The 26,368-nt window shown below is 43.7% G+C and overlaps 1 protein-coding gene and 1 pseudogene across 2 annotated transcripts in view; one reads left to right on the forward strand and one right to left on the reverse strand.

The window, feature by feature from the left end:
• Positions 659-3,919, forward strand: LOC102172886 (annotated as a pseudogene).
• LOC102173176 (mucin-16) overlaps positions 5,923-26,368 on the reverse strand; it is an 87,706-nt gene continuing 67,260 nt past the window's right edge. Inside the window, exons 35-48 of one of the 2 annotated variants that reach the window (XM_018051283.1) lie at positions 26,000-26,035; positions 24,989-25,054; positions 23,726-23,847; positions 23,557-23,624; positions 23,225-23,397; positions 20,995-21,125; positions 20,210-20,277; positions 19,044-19,192; positions 16,096-16,259; positions 15,106-15,173; positions 13,480-13,646; positions 11,001-11,042; positions 10,684-10,763; positions 5,923-7,864 (exon numbers count right to left, since the gene is read on the reverse strand). In XM_018051283.1, coding sequence (XP_017906772.1) covers positions 7,757-7,864; positions 10,684-10,763; positions 11,001-11,042; positions 13,480-13,646; positions 15,106-15,173; positions 16,096-16,259; positions 19,044-19,192; positions 20,210-20,277; positions 20,995-21,125; positions 23,225-23,397; positions 23,557-23,624; positions 23,726-23,847; positions 24,989-25,054; positions 26,000-26,035 — 1,442 coding nt within the window. In that variant the 3' untranslated portion in view covers positions 5,923-7,756. The remainder of the gene's footprint in view (positions 7,865-10,683; positions 10,764-11,000; positions 11,043-13,479; positions 13,647-15,105; positions 15,174-16,095; positions 16,260-19,043; positions 19,193-20,209; positions 20,278-20,994; positions 21,126-23,224; positions 23,398-23,556; positions 23,625-23,725; positions 23,848-24,988; positions 25,055-25,999; positions 26,036-26,368) is intronic. The other variant, XM_018051284.1, reaches the window with a different exon arrangement.

The following is a 26,368-nucleotide window of genomic DNA, read 5'->3' on the forward strand; positions in this document are numbered from 1 at the left end:
GAAGATCAGTACAGAAATCAGGGGAGAAAACTAAGGTGAGTGGCATTCACAGTAGAAAGCAGTATTTCACATGAGAATTATGTTATTGTACCAGATTTTAAAAAGAAACAAGGTAACCCATGCTTCAAATGTATTGCTCCTCAAAATTTTCACCAAATTACTTTCTTATATATGATATAATGTTCAGTGTTTGCAAAATAGTTCACTTGGAAACAGTATTAATAAGCCCTATATATAAATATCACCATTTTGGTGAGTCTTCTTGTGGAGTACTTGGTATATTCAATTTCGAACAATTCACACGTGATAGAAAAAAAACCTATGCTTTTGCTATAAATTGTAAAAGTGTAGCTGAAGCATTTTTAATCAATATAAAATCATTAACAAAGAGATCATTAATACTTCCTTCTTGTTTTTTTTTGGAGAAGTCAGAAGACAGAGAGAATCTGTGAAGGTAAAGAGGATAGTCCCTGTGGAGAAAATGTCAACCTCATTCCAAATCGCAATCCGAACAAGAAAACTCTTATCAGAGTAAGACCACGGGGACACAAAGTATGTGGAAAAGACCTCATGCATCATTCCTCCCATAACAGGTCCACCAGAAGTCACACTGGACACAAGCCACACGAGTATCAGGAAAATGGAGGGAATAAATGCAATGTATGTGGGAAAGCCTTTACTTACCTGCAGTGTTTTGAAAAACATAAATTACAGTGGAGAAAAAACCTACACATGTAAGAAATGTAGGAAAGCCTTCATATGACTCAGAACTTTGCAAAGACACATGCCAGCACATAGTGGAACGCCTCTTATAAGTGCAAAGGCTGTGGGAAAGCTTAAAGTTCTTCAGCTTCACTTCAGATACATGAAAGGACCCACACTGGGGAGAAACCTTATAAATGTAAACATTGTGGAAAAGCCTATGGATATTATCAACCTTTCCGAACACAAAAGAGGACTCACGCAGGAGAAAAATCCTATGAATGTAGAAAATGTAGTAAAGCATTCAGTTGTCTCAGTTCACTCTGAATACATGAAAAGACTCATACCAGAAAGAAACCTTATGACTGTAAACAACGCCGTAAAACCTTCAGATATTACCCCTCCTTCAAAATGCAAAAGAGTTCACACAGGAGAGAAATGCTATGAACATAAGTCATGTGGTAAGACTCAGTTCTAACATAGGTTTCCAAATACATAAAAGAAATAACAATGGAGAAAAACCCTACCAAGGCAGAAAATGTGGTAAAGCCTTCAGTTGTCCCAGTTCTTCTCAGAAACATCAAAAAATTCATACTGGGGAAAAACCTTATGAATGTAGGGAATGTGGAAAAGCCTTTAGAGCTCTTGCAAGGCTTTGCATGCACTTGATCACTCATACTGGAGTTGGACCTTATAAGTGTAAGCAGTGTGGGAAAGCGTTAATGAGAGGGTAACAGGCAGGAAGGCCAGGGGTCTCCAAATGGAGGAAATAGCCTGCAAGTGTCAGACGTTTTTATCTCTCTTAAGCGGCAGGAGGAAACAAACTAGCGATATTTTTTTCCTTCTCTATACAAATTTAAAAGGAGGTTTCTCTTAAAATACTGTGTTGCTATAATGACACCTGGTTTCACCTCAGTTCAGTTCAGTTCAGTTCAGTTGCTCAGTTGTGTCCGACTCTTTGCGACCCCATGAATCGCAGCACGCCAGGCCTCCCTGTCCATCACCATCTCCCGGAGTTCACTCAGACTTGCGTCCATCGAGTCCGTGTTGCCATCCAGCCATCTCATCCTCTGTCATCCCCTTCTCCCCCTGCCCCCAATCCCTCCCAGCATCAAAGTCTTTTCCAATGAGTCAACTCTTCGCATGAAGTGGACAAAGTACTGGACTTTCAGCTTTAGCATCATTTCTTCCAAAGAAATGCCAGGGCTTGATCTTCAGAATGGACTGGTTGGATCTCCTTGCATTCCAAGGGACTCTCAAGAGTCTTCTCCAACACCACAGTTCAAAAGCATCAATTCTTCGGCGCTCAGCCTTCTTCACAGTCCAACTCTCACATCCATACATGACTACAGGAAAAACCATAGCCTTGACTAGACGGACCTTAGTTGGCAAAGTAACGTCTCTGCTTTTGAATATGCTATCTAGGTTGGTCATAACTTTTCTTCCAAGGAGTAAGCGTCTTTTAATTTCATGGCTGCAGTCACCATCTGCAGTGATTTTGGAGCCCAAGAATATAAAGTCTGACACTGTTTCCACTGTTTCTCCATTTATTTCCCATGGAGTGATGGGACCGGATGCCATGATCTTCATTTTCTGAATGTTGAGCTTTAAGCCAACTTTTTCACTCTCCTCTTTCACTTTCATTAAGAGGGTTTTTAGTTCCTCTTCACTTTCTGCCATAAGGGTGGTGTCATCTGCATATCTGAGGTTATTGATATTTCTCCCGGCAATCTTGATTCCAGCTTGTGTTTCTTCCAGTCCAGCGTTTCTCATGATGTACTCTGCATATAAGTTAAATAAGCAGGATGATAATATACAGCCTTGACATACTCCTTCTCTTTGGAACCAGTCTGTTGTTCCAGGTCCAGTTCTAACTGTTGCTTCCTGACCTGCATACAGATTTCTCAAGAGGCAGGTCAGGTGGTCTGGTATTCCCATCCCTTTCAGAATTTTCCACAGTTTATTGTGATCCACACAGTCAAAGGCTGAAGTTAACTATTCTCAAACCTTGAGATAACCAATGCATTTTGTATGGAAATGTTTGTCTTAAGCTATGCTAATGTACTATGAATTTACCCCAAACTGTGTCTTCAAGTAGGCCCTGCCTAATGGCTCAGAACCTACTTAACAAACCAGTATTTTATACTCAGATATTGTTGCCCTAATCTATGTAAAGGAAACTATTTGTATGGTAATCTGTCCTTCTACAATATTTAAGTTAATCATTTTATGCCCAGGATGAACCATTTGGTGCCAAGATTATCCCAAAATGCATCTTATGGGTGTGAGGGGCCTGGTGCCATTCTGAGTTTTAAGACATTCCTTTATTAACAGACTGCTAGTGACTGTGTTCTTGCCTGGAGAATCCCAGGGACCAGGGAGCCTGGTGGACTGCTGTCTATGGGGTCGCACAGAGTCGGACACGACTGAAGTGACTTAGCAGTGACTATACTCTTGCCTGGAAAATCCCATGGGCAGAGGAGTCTGGTAGGCTGCAGTCCATGGAGTTGTGAAGAGTCGTACACGACTGAGCGACTTCACTTTTCATCTTCATGCATTGGAGAAGGAAATGGCAACCCATTCCAGTGTTCTTGCCTGGAGAATCCCAGGGACGGAGGAGCCTGGTGGGCTGCCGTCTATGGGGTCACACAGAGTCGGACACGACTGAAGTGACTTAGCAGCAGCAGCAGTGACTATATAACATCCAGCTGAAGACTAATGGGTGGGGGTACTCTTTCTGCCCCCTTCTGACACCTATGTCAGAAGCTTTCTCTATCTCCTTTATACTTTAATAAAACTTTATTACACAAAGCTCTGAGTGAGCAAGCCTTGTCTCTGGTCCCGGATTAAATTCTCCTCCGGGGGCCAAGAATCCTGGTGTCTTTTTTCGTTCAACAACAACCTTTCAGCTATTTCCCCCAGTTCATTCCAAATACACCAAAGGAGTAACACTGGAGAGAGACCCTATGAATGTAAACAGTGTGGCAGAACCTTCGAGTATTATCCCTCCTTTCAAAAACATGAAAGAACCCACACTGGAGAGAAACCCTGTGAATACAGGGAGTGTGGAGGAGCTTTTAGTTGTTCAACCTCACTTTGAATACATGAAAGAACACACACTGGAGAGAAACTCTATGAATGTAACCAGTGTGGAAAAACCTGCAGAGATTATACTTGTATAGAAACGCACAGAAGAATTCATATTCTACGAATGTAAACAATGGAAAAGCCCTCGGATGTTGTCAAAGTTTTCGAAGACATGAGAGAAATCAGGCTGGAGAAAAACCCTACGAGTATAAAAAATGTCATAAAGTGTTCAGGTGTCCCAGTTATCTTCGAACATGTGAAAGAACTCACACTAGAGAAAAACCCTATGAATGTAAACAATGCGGTAAAGCCTACAGAGGATACAGTTCCTTACAAAACCATGAAAGGACTCATACAGGAGAGAAACCCTATGCATGTACGGAATGTGGGAAAACTTTCAGGTGGTATCAGAGTTTTCAAAGACATGAGAGAACTCACACTGGAGAGAAACCCTATGAATGTAAAGAATGCGGGAAAGCCTTCAATTATACCACTTCCTTCCGAAGGCATGAAAGGACTCATCTCACGGGGTAAAAACCTTTGACTGTAAAGAGTGTGGGAAAGACTTCAGTTGGTCTTCATCGTTAAATGTTAAAACTCCCACCAGAAATAATTACAAATGTGAGTAACATGAAAACTCATAGCTTGATGAAAATTAATCTGGGTATAATGTTCCAGAGCACCGAAGAACTGATGCTTTTGAACTATGGTGGAGAAGACTCTTGAGAGTCCCTTGGACTGCAAGGAGACCCAAACAGTTCATCCTAAAGATCAGTCCTGGGTGTTCATTGGAAGGACTGATGTTGAAGCTGAAACTCCAACACTTTGGCCACCTGATGCGAAGAGCTGACTCATTGGAAAAGACCCTGATGCTGGGCAAGATTGAGGGCAGGAGGAGAAGGGGATGACAGAGGATGAGATGGTTGGATGGCATCACTGACTCAATGGACATGGATTTGGGTGAACTCCGGGAGTTGGTGATGGACAGGGAGGCCTGGTGTGCTGCGGTTCATGGGGTCGCAAAGAGTCGGTCACGACTGAGCGACTAAACTGAACTGAACTGAATGTTCCAGAAACCTTTCAACCACAAAAGAATTGGTTTTAACAGGTTGTAAATATATTGGGTTTATCAAGCCTCTTGCTTGAACTACATCACTAGAGTGTGAGTTTCCACTAGTTAGTCTCACACATGAGTACTGGGGTGATGGAATTCCGCAAGTCATCTGTCAACAGCAGTTGTTCAGTTCCTCAGTCATGTCTGATTCTTTGCGACTGTTGCCCACTAAGCTCCTCTGTCCTTGGAATTTCCTAAGCGAGAATACTGGACTGTGTTGCTCCACGGGGTCTTCCCGACCCAGCAATCGAACCCGTGTCTCCTGTGACTCCTGCATTGGCAGGTGCATTCTTTGCCACTGGGCCACCAGAGAAGCCAGTCAACAGTAGTACACGAGGTTAAAAGGTAGTGCTTTTCCTTTGAATCAGCTAATATTTTCTCTCTCCATTGGAAAGTCTATTGGATCCATGGGTGAATTGAAATGTATATCGGATGCGTGTGTAGTCAGGTTTCATTTTTTATAATTTTATTCTGTATTAAGAAGCAACTGGAAAATGTGGTCATTTGTTGGGATTTTCCTACAGGATATCTGGATTCTGGACAATTCGTGGATGTCTTTATAGTCTGTTTTCTGTGTTTTATCTTTAACAACAAAGCTCCTTTTTTTGAGACTTTAATGTGAATAATTGTTTTTATATTTGGACCTTTGCTTGTTGTCCTTCCTCTGGCTGGTATTTGGTGAATAGATTTTGAGAAGAGAGACCTGTGATGGGACAGATATCTGATTCTCTGTGTAATGTTAGAAACAAAATTTTCTAGCATCCATCCTATTTATGGTTCAGTGTTAGAATTCACTGATAGCCTTACTTGCATAGGATTTGGAAAGCAGAAGCAAACAAGGCATTAGTCAGAGTTTGGAGGCACCATACATGAAGAGAGACGCCCATATACGGGCTTCCCTTGTGGTTCAGCTAGTAAAGAGTCCACCCACAATGCAGGAGACCTGGGTTCAATCCCTGGGTTGGGAAGATCCCCTAGAGAAGGGAGCGGCTACCCATTTCAGTATTCTGGCCTGGAGAACAGTCCATGGGGTCACAAAGAGTCAGTCACAACTGAGTGACTTTCACTTAAGGATACTATCTTTTAGCCCATCATTTTGGATTCTTTGACCTTCCAATCAAGAGTACCTCAAAACCACTACCAGTATTTGGCTTCCATTTTTGTAGAGCTGTAGGTTTCCACTGATGTCTTCCCAAGATCCACATCAAAGATCCATCGGAGTTGGGATTTTCCTGTCAGGTCTCTTGTGTCCACCAAGAAGCTACTTTGGATTTCACTGTTTGGGAGTATTGTCTGATCCCCCTCTTCTCTAGATTATATCCATTTAAAGTCTAAAGTGTTTAACAAATGCCTTATGCTGTTAATGGTGCTAGCGAGGGTGTTTTCCTGATTCACCGTGACATCTACAGTGATGCAGTGAAAAACCAAGGGAGTTTGTTTCTCTACCGCACTGTACGCCGGCTGCCTTCTCCTGATCTTTTATTTATTTGTGAAAATAAACTCCTTCCTTGTGTTGGTGTGTCCTGTTCTGGTAGTTGACTACAATCTCTCAATATGTTATAAATTATGTTTGTATGTAAGAAGTATGTGTTTTTGTTTTTTTTTTTTTTGCCACAGGAATGCTTTGGTAGTTGTTTCATAGAAACATTTTATTAACTATTCTCTAACCCATCACGTGCTAACAAACACTGTGTTTTTAATTTCTTGAGAGGATCTATGAAAATGACCCATTATAATTATCAATTTTCAGGTAAATTCTGTAATTTTCTTCCTTTGTTCATTATATTTTATGAGTCAAGATTATCTACATATGAATCCAGGTGTTTTTTCTGCCAGGAAATTTTTCTTTTTTCTTTTCTTTTTAGTTTTGATTTTAGTCATGTAGCTAATTTCTTAATTGTTCTTAATACCCAGAAGTTAAATCATGTGGGGTTTTTTGGTTTGTTTTTTTGGCTGTGCTATACAGCATGCAGGATCTTAGTTTCTGGACCAGGGATTGAACCTGCGCCTTCTGCACTGGGAGCATGGAGTCCTAGTCACTGGACCACCAGGCAAGTCTGGGATTTACAATTTCTGAGAGTGAGGTATTAAACAGTAACAGAGCATCTACAGTATTAGGATCATGCCCGGGATGCTTCGAGCAGCGTGTTGGGGAGTCTCTGCTTTAGCCTTTCAGTTAGATTCAGTGCAGAAAAAAAATAAATAAAAAAAGGGACTGTCTTTATTTTTTCTCTCAGATCTTTCCCCTGAGTTTTATTCATCTTCAAATTCAAAGTAGACTCTATCTCTCTAGAGTTTGCTGCCACTCTGGGATTCAGCCTTCCCAGATACCAAGTCCCAGGGCTGAGTGCAGAATCATGGCTGACCCACTCATTCCTCTTAGTCTATTTCCTACCTTGGAGGACCTGTGATGAAGGAGAAGAGTCAGTGAACATCCTGGTGAATCTGAACATCAGAGAATAAGGTAGTTCACAAGGAACTTGAGACTGTCAGGGCTTCGGGGAAGGGGATGCAGAACAGGGAGGAAGGGAGATGGGGTGATGGCTGCCCAGGAGTCAAGGAGAGAGGTGTTCAGGGGGTGACTAGGAAGGTAAACCTCACTTAAGCGGGATGTCGATTTTGTTCGTTAGCCATGTCTGTGCCTATTTCACCAATCCTGGTGTCCCTGAGGATGTGAACCCATCAGACAGAAGTTGCAGTTGTCTTCAGGACATCGAAGGGGAGACCTTTTCTCTCAGTCCACTGTGAACCAGGTGGGGGCCAGGCCAAGAAAGGCCTGGAGGTTGTGTCCGACCAGCGTGGTTTGCTTCTGTTCCAGCCAACCTCCCCTGGAAACTGTCTGGGAAACAGGTGTCACTGCAGCTTCCTCAGGTCCAGGTGTGGCAGGTAATAGCCCACGCTATCGGGCTGTAGTTGCTGAACCTCATAGTCCGCCTCCTTCTTCCGCTGGTGGACTCGGGCCTGCGAGGTGAACAGAGGGCTCAGAATGGACCAGTCGTCTGGTCAACTGTGGGAGGCTACGGGTGAAGGGCATGGCTGCAGCCACGGACACCTGCTGCTCCTGTGTGTCTCTCTTCCCGTTTTCTCTTTTCTCTCGGCCTCTCCTTTTCCCCTCTTTCCCCTCTTTTTCTTCTTTCTTCCCTTTAACTCTCCACTTTTTTCCTACCATTTTCTCTCTGATAGCCCCTTTTTTTATCTTTTAAAAAAATTTGTTTTTTTTTGTTCCTTTTTTCTGATATCCCCTTCATATCTTGTCTCTTTTCCCTAACCCCAGCTTAACTGATATAGTAAACTGCACAGATTTTTAAAAAAGTTTAAAGTTTATTAGAATTAGACATCTTTCAAAGAATGAGTATATAGGTTTTTTTTTTTTTTTCATTTACTTGAAATGTGATCAGTTGTGTGCATGGTGGGTTCATTAGCTTTCAGCATCTGCTTGTAAACTTGGAATCAAATATCAGAAGGAATATATATTCCAAGTTATATATATACATTTAAAATTATTAGATCATGGTGGTCTAGCTGCTAAGTCTTTTGACCCCATACACTGTAGCCTGCCAGACTGCTCAGTCCGTGGTGGTCTCCAGGCAAGAATACTGGAGTGGGTTGCCATTTCCTTCTCCAGGGGATCTTCCTGACCCAGGGATCGAACCTCTTGGTCTCCTGCATTGTGGGCAGATTCTTTACTGACTGAGCTACAAGGGAAGCCCCTATTGGACCATAATTGTTAATAAATACTGGTTGTCTATATATTAGACTTTATCAATCAGTTTTAGTAATATTAATACTGTCTTTAAAAATTTCCTGTACCTTTTTTCATATTCTGATCACTTAGTAACATGTGACAGTACTTTAAAAAATTATTTATTTATGGCTGTGCTTGGTCTTTGTTGCTGTGCATGGGCTTTCTCTAGTTGCACTGAGTGGGAGTTAGGGCTGCTCTCTAATTGCAGTGCATGCGCTTCTCATTGCAATGGCTTCTTGTTGAAGCTCTTGAGCTCTAGAGCACAGACTGAGTAGTTGTGGTACATGGGCTTAGTTGCCCTGCAGCGTGTAGGATCTTCCCTGACCAGGGGTTGGACCCATGTTCCCTGCATTGGCAGGCAGATTCTTAACCACTGGACCACCAGGAAAAGTCCTGCAGCATTACTTTTTAAATCAACTCACTTTACTAAAGAAAATACAAATGCTAAATATTTTAGCTTTTGAACAAAATCATGTAAGTTTTTACATTATTATGAAAAAGTATATTATTCAGTATTTTCTATTATTGTAAAGATTATATAGACTTCAACTTCTAGTAATACATCATCGAGTAATTTGGACTAAATTTCTTATAAAGATAGCTAGAAAACTTAGACAGAATGAAAAAATGCCTATTTGAAACCTTTGGAGAACAAACAATGTTACTAGACTGGGATATATAAGATAATGGAGGCCCTGAGAAGGATCCTATTTGTAGGTAAACTGCATACATTTAAAATGAATGATTTGATAAGTTTGGATTATAAACTTATTGACCCATCCTTGTAATCAAAATAAGGAATGCTCATTATTCCCCCAGTTTCCCTCATGTTCTTTTGTAATTCTTCCTCCCCTGCTGTTTACAAACACATTCTTATTCCCAGACAACCACTGATCTGATTTCTATCCTCAGAGATTAATTAGTATTTTCCAGAGTTTGTTTATAAGTGGAATCGTACAATAAGTATTCTTTTTCATCTAACTTCTTTCATTCAGCACATTCAAATTCAAATTATTTTGAGATTTGTCACTGTATATGTTAATAATCCAGCATTATTGCTAAATAGTTTTGAATTGTGTGAATATATCACACACTGTTTACCCATTCACCTGTTGATGGACTCCTTGGTTTGTTTTTGTTTTTGACTAGCGCAAATGTTATTAAGAACATTTGTGTACAAGTCTTTGTATAGATATGTGTTTTAATTTCTCTTAGACAAATTCCTAGGAGGGAATGGTTGCACAGATATATGTAACTTTGAAAATTTATTTTTAATTGAAGTATAGTTGATTTACAGTATATATATATATATATACTTTAAAAATATTCTTTTTTATATTATGGTTTATCCCAGGATACTGGATATAGTTCCCTGTGTTAAACAGTAGGATTTTGTTTTTTATCCATTCTATATGTAACACTGTGTGACTACTAACCCCAATGTGACATTTACTTATTTTTATTGTAATTGCTCTACAGTGCTATGTTAGTTTCAGGCATGCAGCAAAGTGAATCAACTACATGTATGCATATATCCACTCTCTTTTAGATTGCCTTCCCTTTTAGTGGAGAAGGGAATGGCAACCCACTCCAGTATTCTTGCCTGGAGAATTCCATGGACAGAGGAGCTTGGCAGGACTACAGTCTATGGGATCACAAAGAGTGGGACACGACTGAAGCAACTAACACTTTCACTTTCCCATTTAGGTCACCATAGAGCACCCAATGTAACTTTTAAAGATGCACCCAAGCTATTTTTCACCAGCACTATAGGAGAGTTCCAGTTGCTTCATATCTTCACTGACATTTTTTATCATCATTTTGATTTTAACCCTTCTCATGCATAATGGTATCTCATTTATAACTTTCATTTACATTTCCCCAGTGACAAATGTTGTTAAGAAAAGGAAAAGGCAAACCCCTCACAGACTCGGAGAAAATATCTGCAAAACACATCCCCGCAGAGGACATGTCCTTATAATATATAAAAAGCTCTTACAACCTGATAGTAAGATGACAACACCTCCTTGCTTACCAGGAAAAAGCCGATCAGGCCCATGATGAGCACCAGGAGTCCTGCCAGGCAGATGAGGATGATGGCCCAGAAGGGAAGGTCTGGGGAGACAAGTCCTTGTGTGAGACACCATCTATCATTCCTCCAGGGACCCTGCTTCCCCCAGCCCCGCCCCCCCGGCCCCCCTGCCCACTGACCCTGACTGTGCCCAAGTCCCAGTCTTGGGTTGACCAACTTTCATCATCATCCAGTGCCCTGGGTATGTGGCTCTTTTTCAATGAGGCAGAGAACCAGAATATTCCCTCTCCACCCTGGGCTACAGCATCTTTGAAGCTTACCAGAATTCTCAGTCACGACATCATTTCTGTTGGGAGAATACCCTGAAAGTGAATGAAATGGAGAATACATGTGAGTGTGTTTTACTTTTTTAAATAAAACTTTTCAAATATACAGGCAAATAGAACCACGTCATAAACATCCATCATCTAGAAGTAACAATATTTATGTCACCAGCTAAAACAATAATATTTGTTGTTTAGTCACTAAGTCGTGTCTGACTCTTTGTGACACCATGGACTGTAGCCCATCAGGCTCCTATGGACAGAGGAGCTTGGCGGGCTACAGTCTGTGGGATTTTCTAGGCAAGAATACTGGAGTGGGTTGCCATTTCCTTCTCTAGGGGATCTTCCCCACCCAGGGATTGAACCTGAGTCTCTTCCATTAGCAGACAGATTCTTTACCACTAAGCTACCAAACAATATCATACCTAGTGGATAGGTATTTGGCTTCCCAGGTGACGCTAGTATAAAGAACCTGCCTGCCAATGCAGGAGATGGAAGTGATGAGGGTTTGATTCCTGCATCAGGAAGATCCCCTGGAGAGGGATAGGACAACCCACTCTTGCCTGGAGAATCCCACTGATAGAGGAGCCTGGTGGGCTATAATTCACAGAGTCGCAGAGTTGGACATGACTGAAATGACTTAATAAGCATGCATGTATGTATAACTTATTAACACCTGCCACACTTGTTTCATCCCATGCTGCTGCTGCTGCTGCTAAGTCGCTTCAGTCGTGTCCGACTCTGCGACCCATAGACGGCAGCCCACCAGGCTCCGCTGTCCCTGGGATTCTCCAGGCAAGAACACTGGAGTGGGTTGCCATTTCCTTCTCCAATGCATGAAAGTGAAAAGTGAAAGTGAAGTCACTGAGTCGTGTCCAACTCTCAGCGACCCCATGGACTGCAGCACACCAGGCTCCTCTGTCCATGGGATTTTCCAGGCAAGAGTACTGGAGTGGGGTGCCATTGCCTTCTCCATAATTCTACTGAAATATTAAAGTCATGTAGACATAATGTTTCACCCCATTTTAGTTTGCATCACTGGAAAATGAGGATACTTACTACATAATAACAAAGCCACAATCACACTACAAGAGTGTGATATTTCAAATCATACCTCTGGGAATGGATGGATGACTGGTGATGGACTGAACTATCTTATGCTAGTGGAGGGGAGAATGGGTCATAGGAGTTGACAAGACCATGGGATCTCTCTAAATTTATAAATTCCTGCTCAAAAGCCCTCTGCCTGTGAACACATTCACTCCCTTTTCCCTTTACTGAATTTTTTTTTTTAATGCTTATTTTCCAGGATTCACCTAGACTGTAATTTCCTCTAGGAAGCCTTCTGATTACCACTCCTAAGTGTGGGTTGGTTCACATCAAATAATTCATTGTTTTCAACTGCCTATTCTTGTTATTTCCAACTGCAACATAAACTGTATGAGAAGTGATTGGCACTGACTAGGGGAAGGTTGTAGGCCCCCCTTGCTTGTACCACCTCTCCCTAGCCTAAATCTTTTTTCTTTTTAATTTTATTTATTTCTGAATTTAATTGAAGTATTCCTTTTAATTGGAGTAAAATTGCTTTACAATGTTGTACTACTGTCTGCCTCACAACGAAATAAATCAACCATAAATATATGTATATGGCCCCCTCCCTCTTGGATCTTCCTTCCCATCTCTCCTCCCCAGGCAAATTCTTAAGATGTGCTGTGTGATATAAGCAGCGACAAGTACCATTTTAAATTAAAATTAATTTTAATGAAGTGAAGTTTTAAAAAATCTGGCACTCTGTATATTAAAATTCAGTAACCATAAAAGCCAGTCACAATAAGTGAAAGTGAAAGTTGCTCAGTCGTGTCTGACTCTTTGTGAGTCCATGGTCTATATAGTCCATGGAATTCTCCAGGCCAGAATTTGGGAGTAGGTAGCCTTTTCCTTTTCCAAGGGATCTTCCCAACCCAGGGATTGAACCCAGGTCTCCCACATTGCGGGTGGACTCTTTACCAGCTGAGCCACCAGGGAAGTTCAAGAATCCTGGAGTAGGTAGTCTACCCTACCCCTTCTCCAGCAGATCTTCCCGACCCGGGAATCAAACAGGGTCTTCTGTGTTTCAGGCAGATTCTTTACCAACTGAGCTATCAGGGAAGTCCTCAGTCACAACAATCATACTTCACATATACTCAGGAGTCTCATGTGATGTATCCTCTGGGCAGTACAGATATAGGACATTTCCATCATTAAGAAATTTCTACTGCATTATGCTGTCTAGGAGAGATGGCAAGTGTCTCCTGTGTCCCACTGGGTATCATTTCTTCTCCCTCAGTGATGGATAAAGTCTGGGAGACTGTGCCACCTCTGCCAGCCTGGGAAAGTTCAATGCTGGCTCATCCTCAGGTCTCCAGACTCCCAGGAGAGCCCCCATGTGAGGAAGTTGGAAGCCCTCACTCCTGCCCCAATGATCGGGGAGTCTTACCATCCACAAGGAGACTGTTCCTGTCCAGGGTGAAATTCTGCAGCTGAGTGCCATTCTTGGTCAGACGCAGGAATTCCTCATAGATGACAACTCGGTTCAGACTCCGAGCCAAAAATGCGAAGTTACACTGAGCGTTAACCCCAGTGTGGTTGCTTGGAGGGACAGACCTGGAAGGATACCAGTACATGGAGTTCTACCCCAATTCTAGGTTCTCTGCTGGCCCTGTCCAGGAGAGCTTTCTGCAATGATGTAAACATTTGTGTCTGCAGGATCCAGTGCAGTCATTATTTGCCCCTTGTTACCAAGCACTTAAAATATGGCTACTATGGGACTTCCCTGGTGGTCCAGTGGCTAAGACTCTGTGCTCCCAATGCAGGGGGCCTGAGTTCGATCCCGGGTCAGGGAATCAGATCCCATATGCCACAACTCAGAGTCTGCATGCCACAACTAAAACAGATTCTGCATGCTGCAATTAAGACGCGGCGGTGGCTCAGACGGTAAAGAATCTGCCTGCAATGTGGGAGACCCAGGTTCAACCCCTGGGTTGGGAAGATCCCCTGGAGAAGGGAATGGCAACCCACTCCAGTATTCTTGCCTGGAGAATTCCATGGACAGTCAGATAACAAATATTAAAAAAAAGGGTTAATCTGCACATTATGAAAGCAAACCAGAAAGAAAGAAATCAAATTTGCCTCAAAAAGAAACATGACTAGTGTTAAGTGAGAAACTAAATGTCTCATTTTATTTAATTGGATTAATTTATAAAGAAATAAGCACAACGAGAACATTTTGAAATGCTAGAGTAAGGACTCCTGAAAATCTGTAAAAACAATGAGAATACTGGTAAACATGGCCAAAATCAACTTTTCCAGAAGTCTGGAAATGAACTAAAGGCTGGCAACAAGCCAAGCAGCATTCAGGTAAGAAAAAAATGTTTGCATCTTGGTAAATAGAGTCAACGTTATGGCATTATAGCTTGCACAGTTCTCATTCCACTCTCACAAAGGACTCAGTAACTGTGACAACCGTAAGGTTAGAACCAGTTGACTCATTAGCATGGATCCTCCTCATTCTTCCCTCACTCCCATCCCTTAGCAAACAATTTCCTTTCTCCCTCTGGGGATTTACTCTTCTGGACAATAGGCATTCCATTTATATGACATGTATGTAAATAGAATCACATGCTGTGTGGTCTTTTGTGACTGATCTCTTTCATTAGAACAGTGTTCTTAAGAGGGAGGTGAATATAGGTATAATTATGACTGATTTGCATTGTTATACGGCAGAAAACTGAAAGCATTAGTCGCTCAGTCATGTCCAACTCTGCAACACCATGGACTGTAGCCCGCCAGGCTCCTCTGCCCATGGGATTTCCCAGGCAAGAATACTGGAGTGGGTTGCCATTTCCTCCTCCAGAGATCGAACGGGTGTCTCCTACAGCTCCTGCATTGGTAGGCAGATTCTTGACCACTGAGCCACCGGGGAAGCCCCAGTGTTTAGGTAACAGCTCTATGTTCCTAGGGCTCTCTTCCGTAACAGCTAGGAACTGAAAGACTACAGCAGTGGGGACACTTCTAAAGGACAGTGCGAGTCTCCAAAGTGATCAGGTCCTGAGCTGGAACTCACCTGAATGCTGAAACTTCACAGTCAGAAAAATGAGTCTTGATGCTGCTGTTTCGGAAGAGCTGGTTGAGCTGAAAGGTAGGGCAACATTTCCTAGGTCAGAATCCATGACTCTGTGGCACTGGAGAATGCCAATTAGCCAATGAGTACACTGCCCCATTTGTTTATTCATTTATTTTCCTGTCGGTCAAATGGTAAAGAATCCCTGCTCCCACTGCAGAGGGCATGGGTTCCATCCCTGGGCAGGGAACGAAGACCCTGCATGCTATACAGTGCAACCAAGAAAACAAGAAAGAAAAGAAAAACGAGCCCAGGTATGTACACCAAAGCATGTCCTGTTCCAGGATATTACTTGGGCTAGTAATTGAAACCTTCAATGGCTGTCTCTTCATTTGTAAAAGGCAGCTATTTATGAACTATTAAAAAAAGAAGTCATCTTCTGGATAACCAACAAAGATCTACTGCATAACACAGGGAACTATACATAATATTTTATAATAACCTACAATTGAAGATAATCTGAAGAAGGATATATATATATACATATATGAATTGCTATGTTGTACATCTGAAACTAACCCAGTATTGTAAATCAACTATACTTCAATTAAAAAAAAATGTCCAGGGGACTTCCCCTGGTGGTCCAGTGGTTAAGAACTGCCTTCCAATGCAGGGGATACAGTTTTGATCCCTGGATGGGGAACTAAGATCCCATATGCTGCACGGCAGCAAAGCCCACAGGCTGCAGCCACTGAGCCCATGCACTCTGGAGCCCATGTGCCACAACTACAGATGTCTATGTGCTGCAACGAAGACCCAGCACCACCAAAATAAAATAATAAAAAATAAAGAAAATTTAGAAATGTCCAGATGCCAAACTGAAAAAAAAAATGTAAGTGTGCACACTAAAAACAAAGGTCACCCTCTGACTCTTCAGTGTCCATAGGTCAGTCTCTGCAGAGGAACAGAGTGGGCACAGAAGCCCATTCTTACCGCATCTTCAATATTTCTCTTGTTTCTCTGGTATTTGGGAGTGTCTGGCTGCTTCATGTCCTGAGAATAGAATAGGTTGGTGACAGTGAAATTTAGCTGGACTTCCTGGAAACTGGGACTGATCGTTGATTGGTCTGTTGGTAGATGAATTGATGGCTCCACTTCTAGAATAAAAGGAAAGTGAAAGTTCCCATCAGGGGAAGTTTTCAACAAAGAAGTCATTAGAGTCAGTCTACTTATTCCTGGCACTGTGGACTGAGCTGGGTTTTTAAAAGTGGGTTACAGGAACTTCTCTGGTCCCCCAGTGGTTAAAGATCTGCCTTGCAATGCAGGGGATGGGGATTTGACCCCTAGTCTGGGAACTAAGATCTCACATACCGTGGGGCAACTAAGCCCACTTGATGCAAAAGAGAAGCCAGTATGTTGCAACTAGAGAAAGCCTGTGTGTGCAATGAAGAAGACCCAGGGCAGCCCTCCCCACAAAAAGTAGGCTACAATAAAAAAAGAATGAAATAATACATTTGCAGCAACATGGATGGACATAGAGATTATCATACTAAGTGAAATAAATCAGAAAAAGAAAGACAAATACCATACGATAGTACTTGTGTGCAGAATCTAAAATATGATATAAATCAACATATCTATTAAACAAAACCAGATTCACAGACATAGAAAACGGACTAGTAGCTGCCAAGGTGGGAGGAGATAGAGGAGGGAGGGAATGGGAGTTTGGGATTAGCAGAGGCAAGCTATTATATATAACATGGATAAACCACAGGTCCTACTGTATACCACAGGGAACTATTAATATATTCAGTTGTCTGTGACAGACTCTAATGGAAAAGAATATGAAAAAGGAAAATACATATGTGCGTATGTTCTTGTTTAATCACTATGCCATGTCCGATTCTTTTGCGACACCATGGACTGCAGCCTTTCCAGGCTCCTCTGTCCATGGGATTTCCCAGGCAGGAATATTGGAGTGGGTTTTCATTTCCTTCTCCAGGGTCTGCTTAACCTAGGGATCAAAGCCATGTCTCCTGCACTAGCAGGCAGATTCTTTATCACTGAGCCACCTGGAAAACCCATATATATGTATAACTGAATTGTTTTACTGTATTGAAGAGGGTAACACAACATTGTAAATCACCTGCACTTCAAGGAAAAGTTTTTAAAAATTGGCTACTGAAGACCATGTGTCCACCTTGAATCCATTTGTCTGTCTGCCTGTCCAGCTGTCCACTAAGCAGTGTGAGAGTTCACTAGGTTGTGGGGAAGAGGAGTTTTCTCTGGAGCAGCTGGCAGATGTTGACCATTCCAGTGGGCATCCATCATCTTTGCTGATCTAGGTCCCTAATGTGTCTTTCTCCCTCTCCCCACTCATTGTCCTGGTAGACGGCAATCACCAGAGGATGAGCTTTCTAAAGCAGAACTCTGAGTGTGCCATGAGTGTGCCATGTTCCTCCCCAAACCATTCCAGTGCTCAGGAAAGTCTCTGCCCACATCTTTAGCCACAGCTGTCACCCATCTTATGTCAAGGTGTATGCTCCAGCCACACCAAACTCCTTATATCCTCCTTCAATGACATGCTCTATCTTGTAGGTTACAGACACATGTGGCTCAACTCCCTATCTTTTCCCTTCAGCTAAGTCCTATTCTTCAGATCTGTTTCTTCATCACTTCCTCTAGAAAACTTTCCAAGAGAGAGCGGTATAATCCTTCTTTGGAATTCCCACAGACTTTCGAAATTCCTCTGTCATAGCAGCAATCACAATGTATCATCAGTGCCTATTTATTTTCATGGCATATATATACATTTAATGACTAAATGAATGAATCAACCGATGTATGACTCATAACCGCAGCCTAAGAAGGAAACCCAGGATCCTTCCCATTTTGGGTTAGAAAAACTGACATGTAAAATAATCATTCTGTTGGTTGCAACTGCTGTATTTTCTCTTCCTGTCTCCTGTTGGATGACGTTGCCATGAGTCATCAGCATGGGCTTCCAGAAAGCCTCTCCTTTTTCCTCTGCACCCTCTATCCATGTCGCTCATACCCAGAAGCCCTATCCTTCACAAAACCATCTTTTGGACTTCCCTCATGGTCCAGTGGTTAAGATTCTTCCTGCCAATGCAGGGACCCCCCTGGTCTGGAAAGATCCCACATGCTGTGGGGCAACTAAGGCCACGTACACATCACAACTACTGAGCCCATGCTCTGGAGCCTGACAGCTACAACTACTGAAGTCCAAGTGCCTAGAGCATGTGCTTCACAAGAGAAGCCACCACAATGAGAAGCCTGCACACTGCCACTATACCGTAGCCCCTGCTCGCTGCAACTAGAGAAAGCCCACTCAGCAATGAAGACCCAGCGCAGCCAAAGAGAAAGAAAATTTTTAAAAAGACTAAGAATATACAGTAGCCATATACAGATGGAAGAATTGGACCATAAAGAAGGCTGAGCACCAAAGAATTGATGCTTTTGAACTGTGGTGCTGGAGAAGACTCTTGAGAGTCCCCTGGACAGCAAGGAAATCAAACCAGTCAACCTTAAAGGAAATCAACCCTGAATATTCACTGGAAGGACTGATGCTGAAGCTGAAGCTCCAATACTTTGGCCACCTGATGCGAAGAGCCAACTCATTGGAAGAGACTCTGATGCTGGGAAAGACTGATGGAAAGAGGAGAAGGGGGCAACAGAGGATGAGATGGTTGGATGGCATCACTGACTCAATGGACGTGAGTTTGAGCAAACTCCGGGAGATGGTGAAGGATAGGGAAGCCTGGCGTGCTGCCGTTTATGGGGTCATAAAAAAGTCAGCTGGACAGGACTTGGCGACTGAACGACAACAAAAGAATTTTTAAAAACACCTTTTCCAGGACTCTATGTCCCTCACTCTATGGGGGGACATATCCCCCCATACCCCCCACTCTATGTCCCACCTGTCACGTGCACATCTGTCAGCCGATAGGTGGCACCCAGCCAGTGGGATGAGGCGTTCAGGGTCTTGTCTAGAAATACTTGCTTCACCATGCTGGAGTCCACTCTGGAGGAGAACTGGGCCTTGATGGTGACCGATATGGGATCCAACCTGGGAACAGAGACCATGGGATCTCAGCCAGCACCCAACACCAGCAGTGTGTCCTGAGTTCCTGCTTTGTAGAGGTAAAGACTTAAGGGTAAGCACTGCAGTATCTGACTGCCTTCTTGCTCCAGGCAAGAGAAGAGACCCTGAGCAAAAAGGGAAAAGCTTCTAGGAGTTAAGAAGAGAAGCAATAACAGTAACAATAATGAATGTCTATCGTGGACCTCTAAGAAGTGACTTCCACAGTCCTTCCGTATCACTCTGGTAGAAGCTATAATTATAATCTGTTGTTTAGTCACTAAGTCCTATCCAACTCTTTGTGACCCCATGGACTGCAGCCCAATAGGGCTCCTCTGTGGGATATTCCAGGCAAGAATACTGGAGTGGGTTGCCATGTCCTTCTCCAGGGGCTCTTCCTGACCCAGAGATCAAACCCAAGTCTCTTGCATTGGCAGGTGGATTCTTTACCACTGAGCCCCCAGGGAAGCCTATTTTTATAATTATCCCCATGTTAAAGACAAAAGAACTGAAATGATTAACTTTCAAAGTCAGCAGCATGTCCCATGAACCTCCCTCTCTGTAGTATAGATATCCTAGGCCTCTACTTATCCTTCAGAGATGTGGGTTCAAACCCAACTTCTATGCCTCAGTTTTCCCATGTGAACATGGGGATGTACATATTGTATCTCTCATGTGAGAATGTTAAGCAAATGAAACGAGATGATCATGCGTGAAAGTACTCAACAGGAAGCCTGGCCATGATAAATATTATTAGGTTACTATTAGCTAGAAGTTGTATTTCCCAAGAAGGAGGTGGGTGCAGGGAGATGGTGGGTCCATGAGGGTAACCCTTTTCCTGTACCCCAAAGACCTAAGGAAGGAGATGGAAGGAGATGGTAAGTTGTCAGGGATGTGGGGAAGAATGGGCACCATGTCAATGACTTCCAGTCCAAGGGTGTGCCAGCCAGTGCTCAGAGCCCTGAGCTGCCATCTCAGCCAATGCTTTCAGTCTCCTCAACTTACGTCAAGTTGGTGACCAGGCAGGAGAGGAATACATCTTGTAGCTGGCTGCTTCTGTAGAGTTTGGTGACCTAGAATAAAGGGGAGGGAGGCTGGGTGAGAGGGAGGTCTCTTGGGGCTGGAGGGGGCCACTGGAGCCAGAGGAACAGACATAGGTCTTGAAGCAAGGGAGACCTGAGTTCTGATCCTGGTTCTGCCCTTAACTCCACTGTGCGCCCTTAGGCACAATGTTCCCTTTTCTGAGCCTCAATTTTCCTATCTGAAAAGTGGGGAGGCAGCTAGGGTACCAACTCTGGAATTGAAATAACCTAGAACATGTAGGTAAAGGGAAGAGTTGAAACAATCACTTAACAGATGCAGGGCAGGACTTCTCTGGTGGTTCAGTGGGTAAGAATTCACCTGCCAATGTAAGGAATATGGATTCGATCCCCGGTTAGGGAAGATTCCACATTCTGCAGAGCAGCTTAGACTATCCCACAACTACTGAACCCATGCTCTGGAGCCCAGGAGTCACAACTACTGAAGCCTGTACACCGAGGGCCTGTGCTCCACAACGAGAGAAGCCACCGCAATGAAAAGCCCACGCACCACGACAAGGAGTAACCCCTGCTTGCCGCAACTAGAGAAAGCCCGAGTGCAGCAATGAAGACCTAGCACAACCAAAAAAAAAATATAATAATAATAAAAACGGAAGGGGAACAGCTTAGAAAAATAGATGCATGTCAGGCTGAGGAATAAGAGGGGCACTCAGGGTAAGGAGAGATCGGAGGGGTGAGAAAGACCCCCACCTTGTCATTGATGTCCCACAGCAGGGCGATGTACTCTGATGATGTGGGGTCTGGGTTGCTGAGATTCCAGTTGATGATGTGGAAATTTAGTTGGTATTCCCTCTGGATAGATAAACTCTGGGGTGCATAGCCTGGAGCCACAGAGAGGAAGAAAAGACAGACAAAGACTCGGCTTTTAGCATAGAGACATGGTGGCCCAGGGGATACCCTACCTACCATCATAATCAAAATCAGGTCCATATATTGGAGACTTTAGGGGCTCATGAATGGAAAGTCACCCCATAGAGGAGGAAAACTGGAATTTTATAAGAAATTTCCTGAGCTGAGCTTTTCTGCTTGAGCTTATGCAGTTCTTGCTTCCTGGAATGCTCTTCCACCTTCCTCTTTTCCAGGAAAACTCCTATTCCTACTTCAGGAGCCCATTGAGATGGAGCTCAATAAGAGCAGGCCCTCATCTGTCTTGTTCTTATCATGTCCAATGCCTACTATAGTTTCAGGCACATAATCTCCTCCTCCAGGAAGCACTCCTTGACTTGCCCTGCCCGTGCACTCCCATGGCACCCTGTTAATAATAGTGTCTCTGCCTTTTCTGTGTCCCCAGTTTATTTTATTGAAGTGCAGCTGATTTACAATATTGTGTTAACTTCTACTGTGCACGCGCGCGTGCTCAGTCACCTCAGTTGTGTCTGACTTTTTGCGACCCTGGGAACTGTAGCCCACCAGGCTCCTCTGTCCATGGGATTCTCCAGGCAAGAATACTGGGTTGCCATGCCTTCCTCCAGAGGATCTTCGAACCCAGGTCTCCCGCATTGCAGGCAGAGTCTTTACTGCTGAGCCGCCAGGGAAGCCCAATTTCTACTGTACAGCACAGTAATTCAGTTATATATTTATCTTTCACATTCTTTTCCATTATGGTTTATCCCAGGATATTGAATATGGTTCCCTGTGGTATAAACTAGGACCTTGTCGTTTACCCATGCTATATACAATAGTTTGCATCTGCTAACCAAACTCCCACTGGATCTCTCCCTCATTCCCCTCCTGCTTGGCAACCATAAGTCTGTTCTCTGCGAGTCTGTTTCTGTTCATACATAGTTTCATTTGTGTCCTATTTTAGATTTCACATATAAGTTATGTCATATGGTATTTGCCTTTGTCTTTCTGACTTACCTTACTTGTGTCCCTAAGTAATCTTTAATTCCCTTGATTATGACTTTTTCAGGAATAAAACTTGTGTATTCTATCTCCATGCCCAGAATATGGTTTGGTACAGAATGGTCACACATATAAGTTTGTTGAATGAATGAATGTGAATTGCAATCGATCCCCAAATATTAGGACTGAGATACTCAACTTTCGTTTGTTCACTGATTCATTGTGTATTACAGTGTATCAACATATTAAGAACAGGATCCAGTGCCATGTTAAACAAATACTAATTCTGTAGAGTTGGACCATTAATTAATTGCTGTGAAGTGTGATAAGTGTTGGGTTTCCCAGGTGGTGCTAGTCAAAGAACCCGCCTGCCAATGCATAAGAGCCCTGGGTTCGATCCCTGGGTCTGGAAGATCCCCTGGAGGAAGGCATGGCAAGCCACTCCAGTATTCTTGCCGGGAGAATCCCATGGACAGAGGAGCCTGGCAGGCTGCAGTCCATGGGGTTGCAAAGAGTTGGACATGACTGATGCAACTGAGCACGCATGCATGTGATAAGTGTTGGTCTGGTGCTCAGTTAGGAACAATGGGACCATGTTCAGCAGGGTTTCTCATCCTCAGAACTACTGAAATTTGAGGCTATATAATTCTTGGTGGTGAGGGTCTGCTGTGCCTTGAAGGATATTGGTTACATTCTTGGCCTTTATCCACTAGATGCCAGGAGCACCCTCCCCTACTGTGGTAATCAAAAATGTCTCCAGACACTGCTGAGTATCTCTCAGTGGGGCAGAAATCACCCCCAGGTAAGAACCACTGCCATGGAAGAACCTTGCATTGAACTTCAGTCCCAAGAAATCCCATGGGTTAGACATTTTGGTTTTGAATGAAAATTCATTGACATTCATTTGGTCAAAGAATTTCATGCTATTTTCCTGAACTAACAAGGAAGACCAATCTCATGGAGGTTTGGAAGGTGCTCCCCAGATAGAACTTGGGCTGACTTGTTCAAGAAGAAATAAAATAGAACAGGGACAAGCAGTGATCGCTGCTAATCCAAGTTTAGCATAAACACTCACCATTGATGAAGAGGCTGTCCTTGACCAGAGTGTAGAAGCCCAGCTGGGTGACACCATGGGTCAGTTGGCTCAGCTCCCAGTAAAGCTGCTCTATGTTCAGCCTGTGGCCCATGGGGTCAGGGTGGTAGGTGCAGACGACATACACGCTGGTGGCTGCACCATCCTTCTCAGGTCTAGGGAGAGGGAGGTGGGAACTCAAGAAAGAGGTCCTGAAACCTCTGGGCATGGGGCCCAGAAGAGGGAGAAGCAAGTGAGAGGTCAGTGGGAAGACTGAGAGAGGGGTGGACACCAAAAGTGGTCTTTACTGGCAAATACTCAGGAAAAGGTCTTACTTGAGGGAGATCAGTCTGCAACCTGAGTAGAAGGGGCCCAAGCTGCTCTTCTGGAACAAGGATCCAAGCTGGGGAGGTAGGAGAAAGATGATGAGCAGAAAAGACAGGCACTGGGGCAGAGGATACATGGGAGTGATCCCACCAGTGGTTGCTGGGACCAGCATCTCACCAGGTGACGCAGGATCATCTTGGTGGAGTTGAACATCGCGGAGCCATTGCTCATGTCTGATGAGTATGGAAGGTTGGAGATGGTGAAGTTAAGTGTGAGGGTCTTCAGGTTGTATCCCATAGCTGCAATAAGAGAGGGGGATAGATGGTTATCACTGAGAGCCGACCTGGAACCACATCAGAGTTCCATATTCTTTGTATTTGGTTGTCTTCCAGTAGCACTACCACCCACCAAGTCAAAACCAGTGTTATCTGTTCAGCTCCTTCTCCCTCATCTCCAGTTAACACCAGCTGTGCTTGCAGAACGGTTCCTCCATACATCCCCTCTCTCCATCCCTGTCACAGCTCAGGTCTTATCTTCTCTGACCTGGACTGACACCCCAGCAGCCTCACTGGATGCCCTTACTAAAGGATGTTCTCTACACCGAACACTAGAAGAAATCTTCTTAAATAAAAACCTGACTTTTGTCACCACTGTTCTAGGACCACATGTGGCTCCCTATGGCCTTCAGCATAAGTTCAATTTTTTTGATCTGGCACTCAAAGTCCTTCTTAATCTGGTTCTTGCCAACCTTTTAGCCTAATGTGTCCATTTGCTTCATCTACACCAGGGCTTCCCTGGTGGCTCAGACAGTAAAGAATCTGCCTGAAATGCAGGAAACCCAGGTTCAGTCCTTGAGTCTGGAATAACCTCTGGAGAAGGGATAGCTACCCACTCCAGTATTCTTGCCTGGAGAAGTCCATGGACAGAGGAGCCTGGTGGGCTATAGTCCATGGGGTCACAAAGAGTCAGATGTGACTGAGCAACTAAGGGATCCATCTACTCCAGCTTAAGCTTTAAACTTCATGCAAACCAAATTCCTCCCAGTTCTCCCCATATGCTATGCTGTTTTTGACCACTGACATTTTTGCTCATGGAATCCCACCAGCCAGGAAAATTCTCATTCCCTATTTGCCTGGATGGCTCTTACTTTTACTTAAAGACTCAGGTCATATGGAAGTTTCTCCAGAAAGCCTTTCCCTTCTAAATGTGCCAGGGGCCTTTCCCCAAGACATACATTATAATAGTCTGTTAGTCTCACAAGAGTGGGGGCTCCATGAGGGCCAGCATCAGATTGAATTGTTGGTATAATCTTTGAGATAAGCGTGATGGCCCTAAAGCCAGAACTGCACACCCTGGCCTCCCAGATTCTATGTTACTATTGGCTGGTGGATGTGTGGGGCTGGAGAGCTTCTCTTGGGAAGGAAAAGGGGCCTCCAATACCTGTGGTGGATTCCGGTTGCACAGGTGATGGTGAAGTGGGAAGGAACATGGTAGCTGGTGTGGAAGCTGTGGAAAGGGGAGGTATAAGGGAGGAACACAGCCCATCCTGAGACTTGGAGAAGCCCCCCAGACTCACCTGGGCTGTATAAGTGGTTGTCCAAGGACAACCATTCATAGGTCTACCATTAATGAGTGAGAGCAAAGGAATCATTGTGTAAGTAGAGGGATGAACAAACCTGTGAGTGAAATGAACCCAAGAGAGTGGGTAAACGAGAGAGAGGCTAAACAAAGAGGACAGACAGATGGAAGGGCAGAAATATGGACAGACGGATGGGATACCTGGATGGATCAGAAGAAGAATGGACAAAAGGAGGATCAAAGAGGAGAGAAGGATAAACACAAGGAAGAAAAGTTGAGAGACAGATGGAGGTGCAGAAGGAAAGAAGGAAAAACAGGTGTATAGGCAGAAGGATGGTTGGATGGATGAATGGACAGATGGGTGGATGGATGGAAGGAAGAAAGGGAGGGAAGGGGGAAGGGAGGAAGAGGTCCGAGAGCAGGTATAACTGGGAGGACAGAGGAAGGATTGGTGAAAAGGTAGGTAAAGTGGTCATTACAAGTGTGAATGGACAAATATGGCCAAACTGCTGAGTAGCCACTAGAGCTTGCACTTTGACACTATGACCGCTTCTGCCTCTCCTATAAAAGATTTTGTTATCACGAGGCAGAGACTACAAGGTCATTATATGACCTCAACCCTTATTACTGTAGGGAATGCTCGTTCAAATTTCTTCCTCTAACCCAGAAGGGTGTGGAAAATTCGGAATGCCAATACCATGGCTGTGGGTCCCAAAAAGAGACCAAGGACTCATCATCCTTTCTCACTGACACTTTGTCCACGTTCAAGAGACACAACCTGAGTCTGAGGCAAGCTCCCTTTGTCAGTGAGAAGAAAAGTTAGGCTCAAGACCACTGGAGGCTGAAATGGACAGTGGATGAAAAGATACCTACTTGTAGGAGGCTCATCTGGACCACGTTCATTATAACCTGGATGCAAAAGAGCCACACGTTAAGGGGAGGTGGAGGAACAAGCCCAGATAGCCCTCCCTGCCTTTGTCCACGTGGGGTTCCTTTCTGGATGCCATTCCTTCTGTACCAGGTGAGTATCTATGCATCATCTAGGATCAGACTCACATGTCATCTCCACAATTAAAGCTTTCCTGACCTTTGGATTAGAAATTAATTGTGGGACTTCCCTGGTGGTCCAATGATTAAGACTCCATGCTTCCAATGCAGGGGATGCTGCTTTGATTCCTGGTTGGGGAACCAAGACCCCACATACTGTGCCAAATGGCCAAAAAGAAAAGAATAAAATGGGCA

Source organism: Capra hircus, chromosome 7 (genome assembly GCF_001704415.2).
Source record: "Capra hircus breed San Clemente chromosome 7, ASM170441v1, whole genome shotgun sequence".
NCBI lineage: Eukaryota > Metazoa > Chordata > Mammalia > Artiodactyla > Bovidae > Capra > Capra hircus.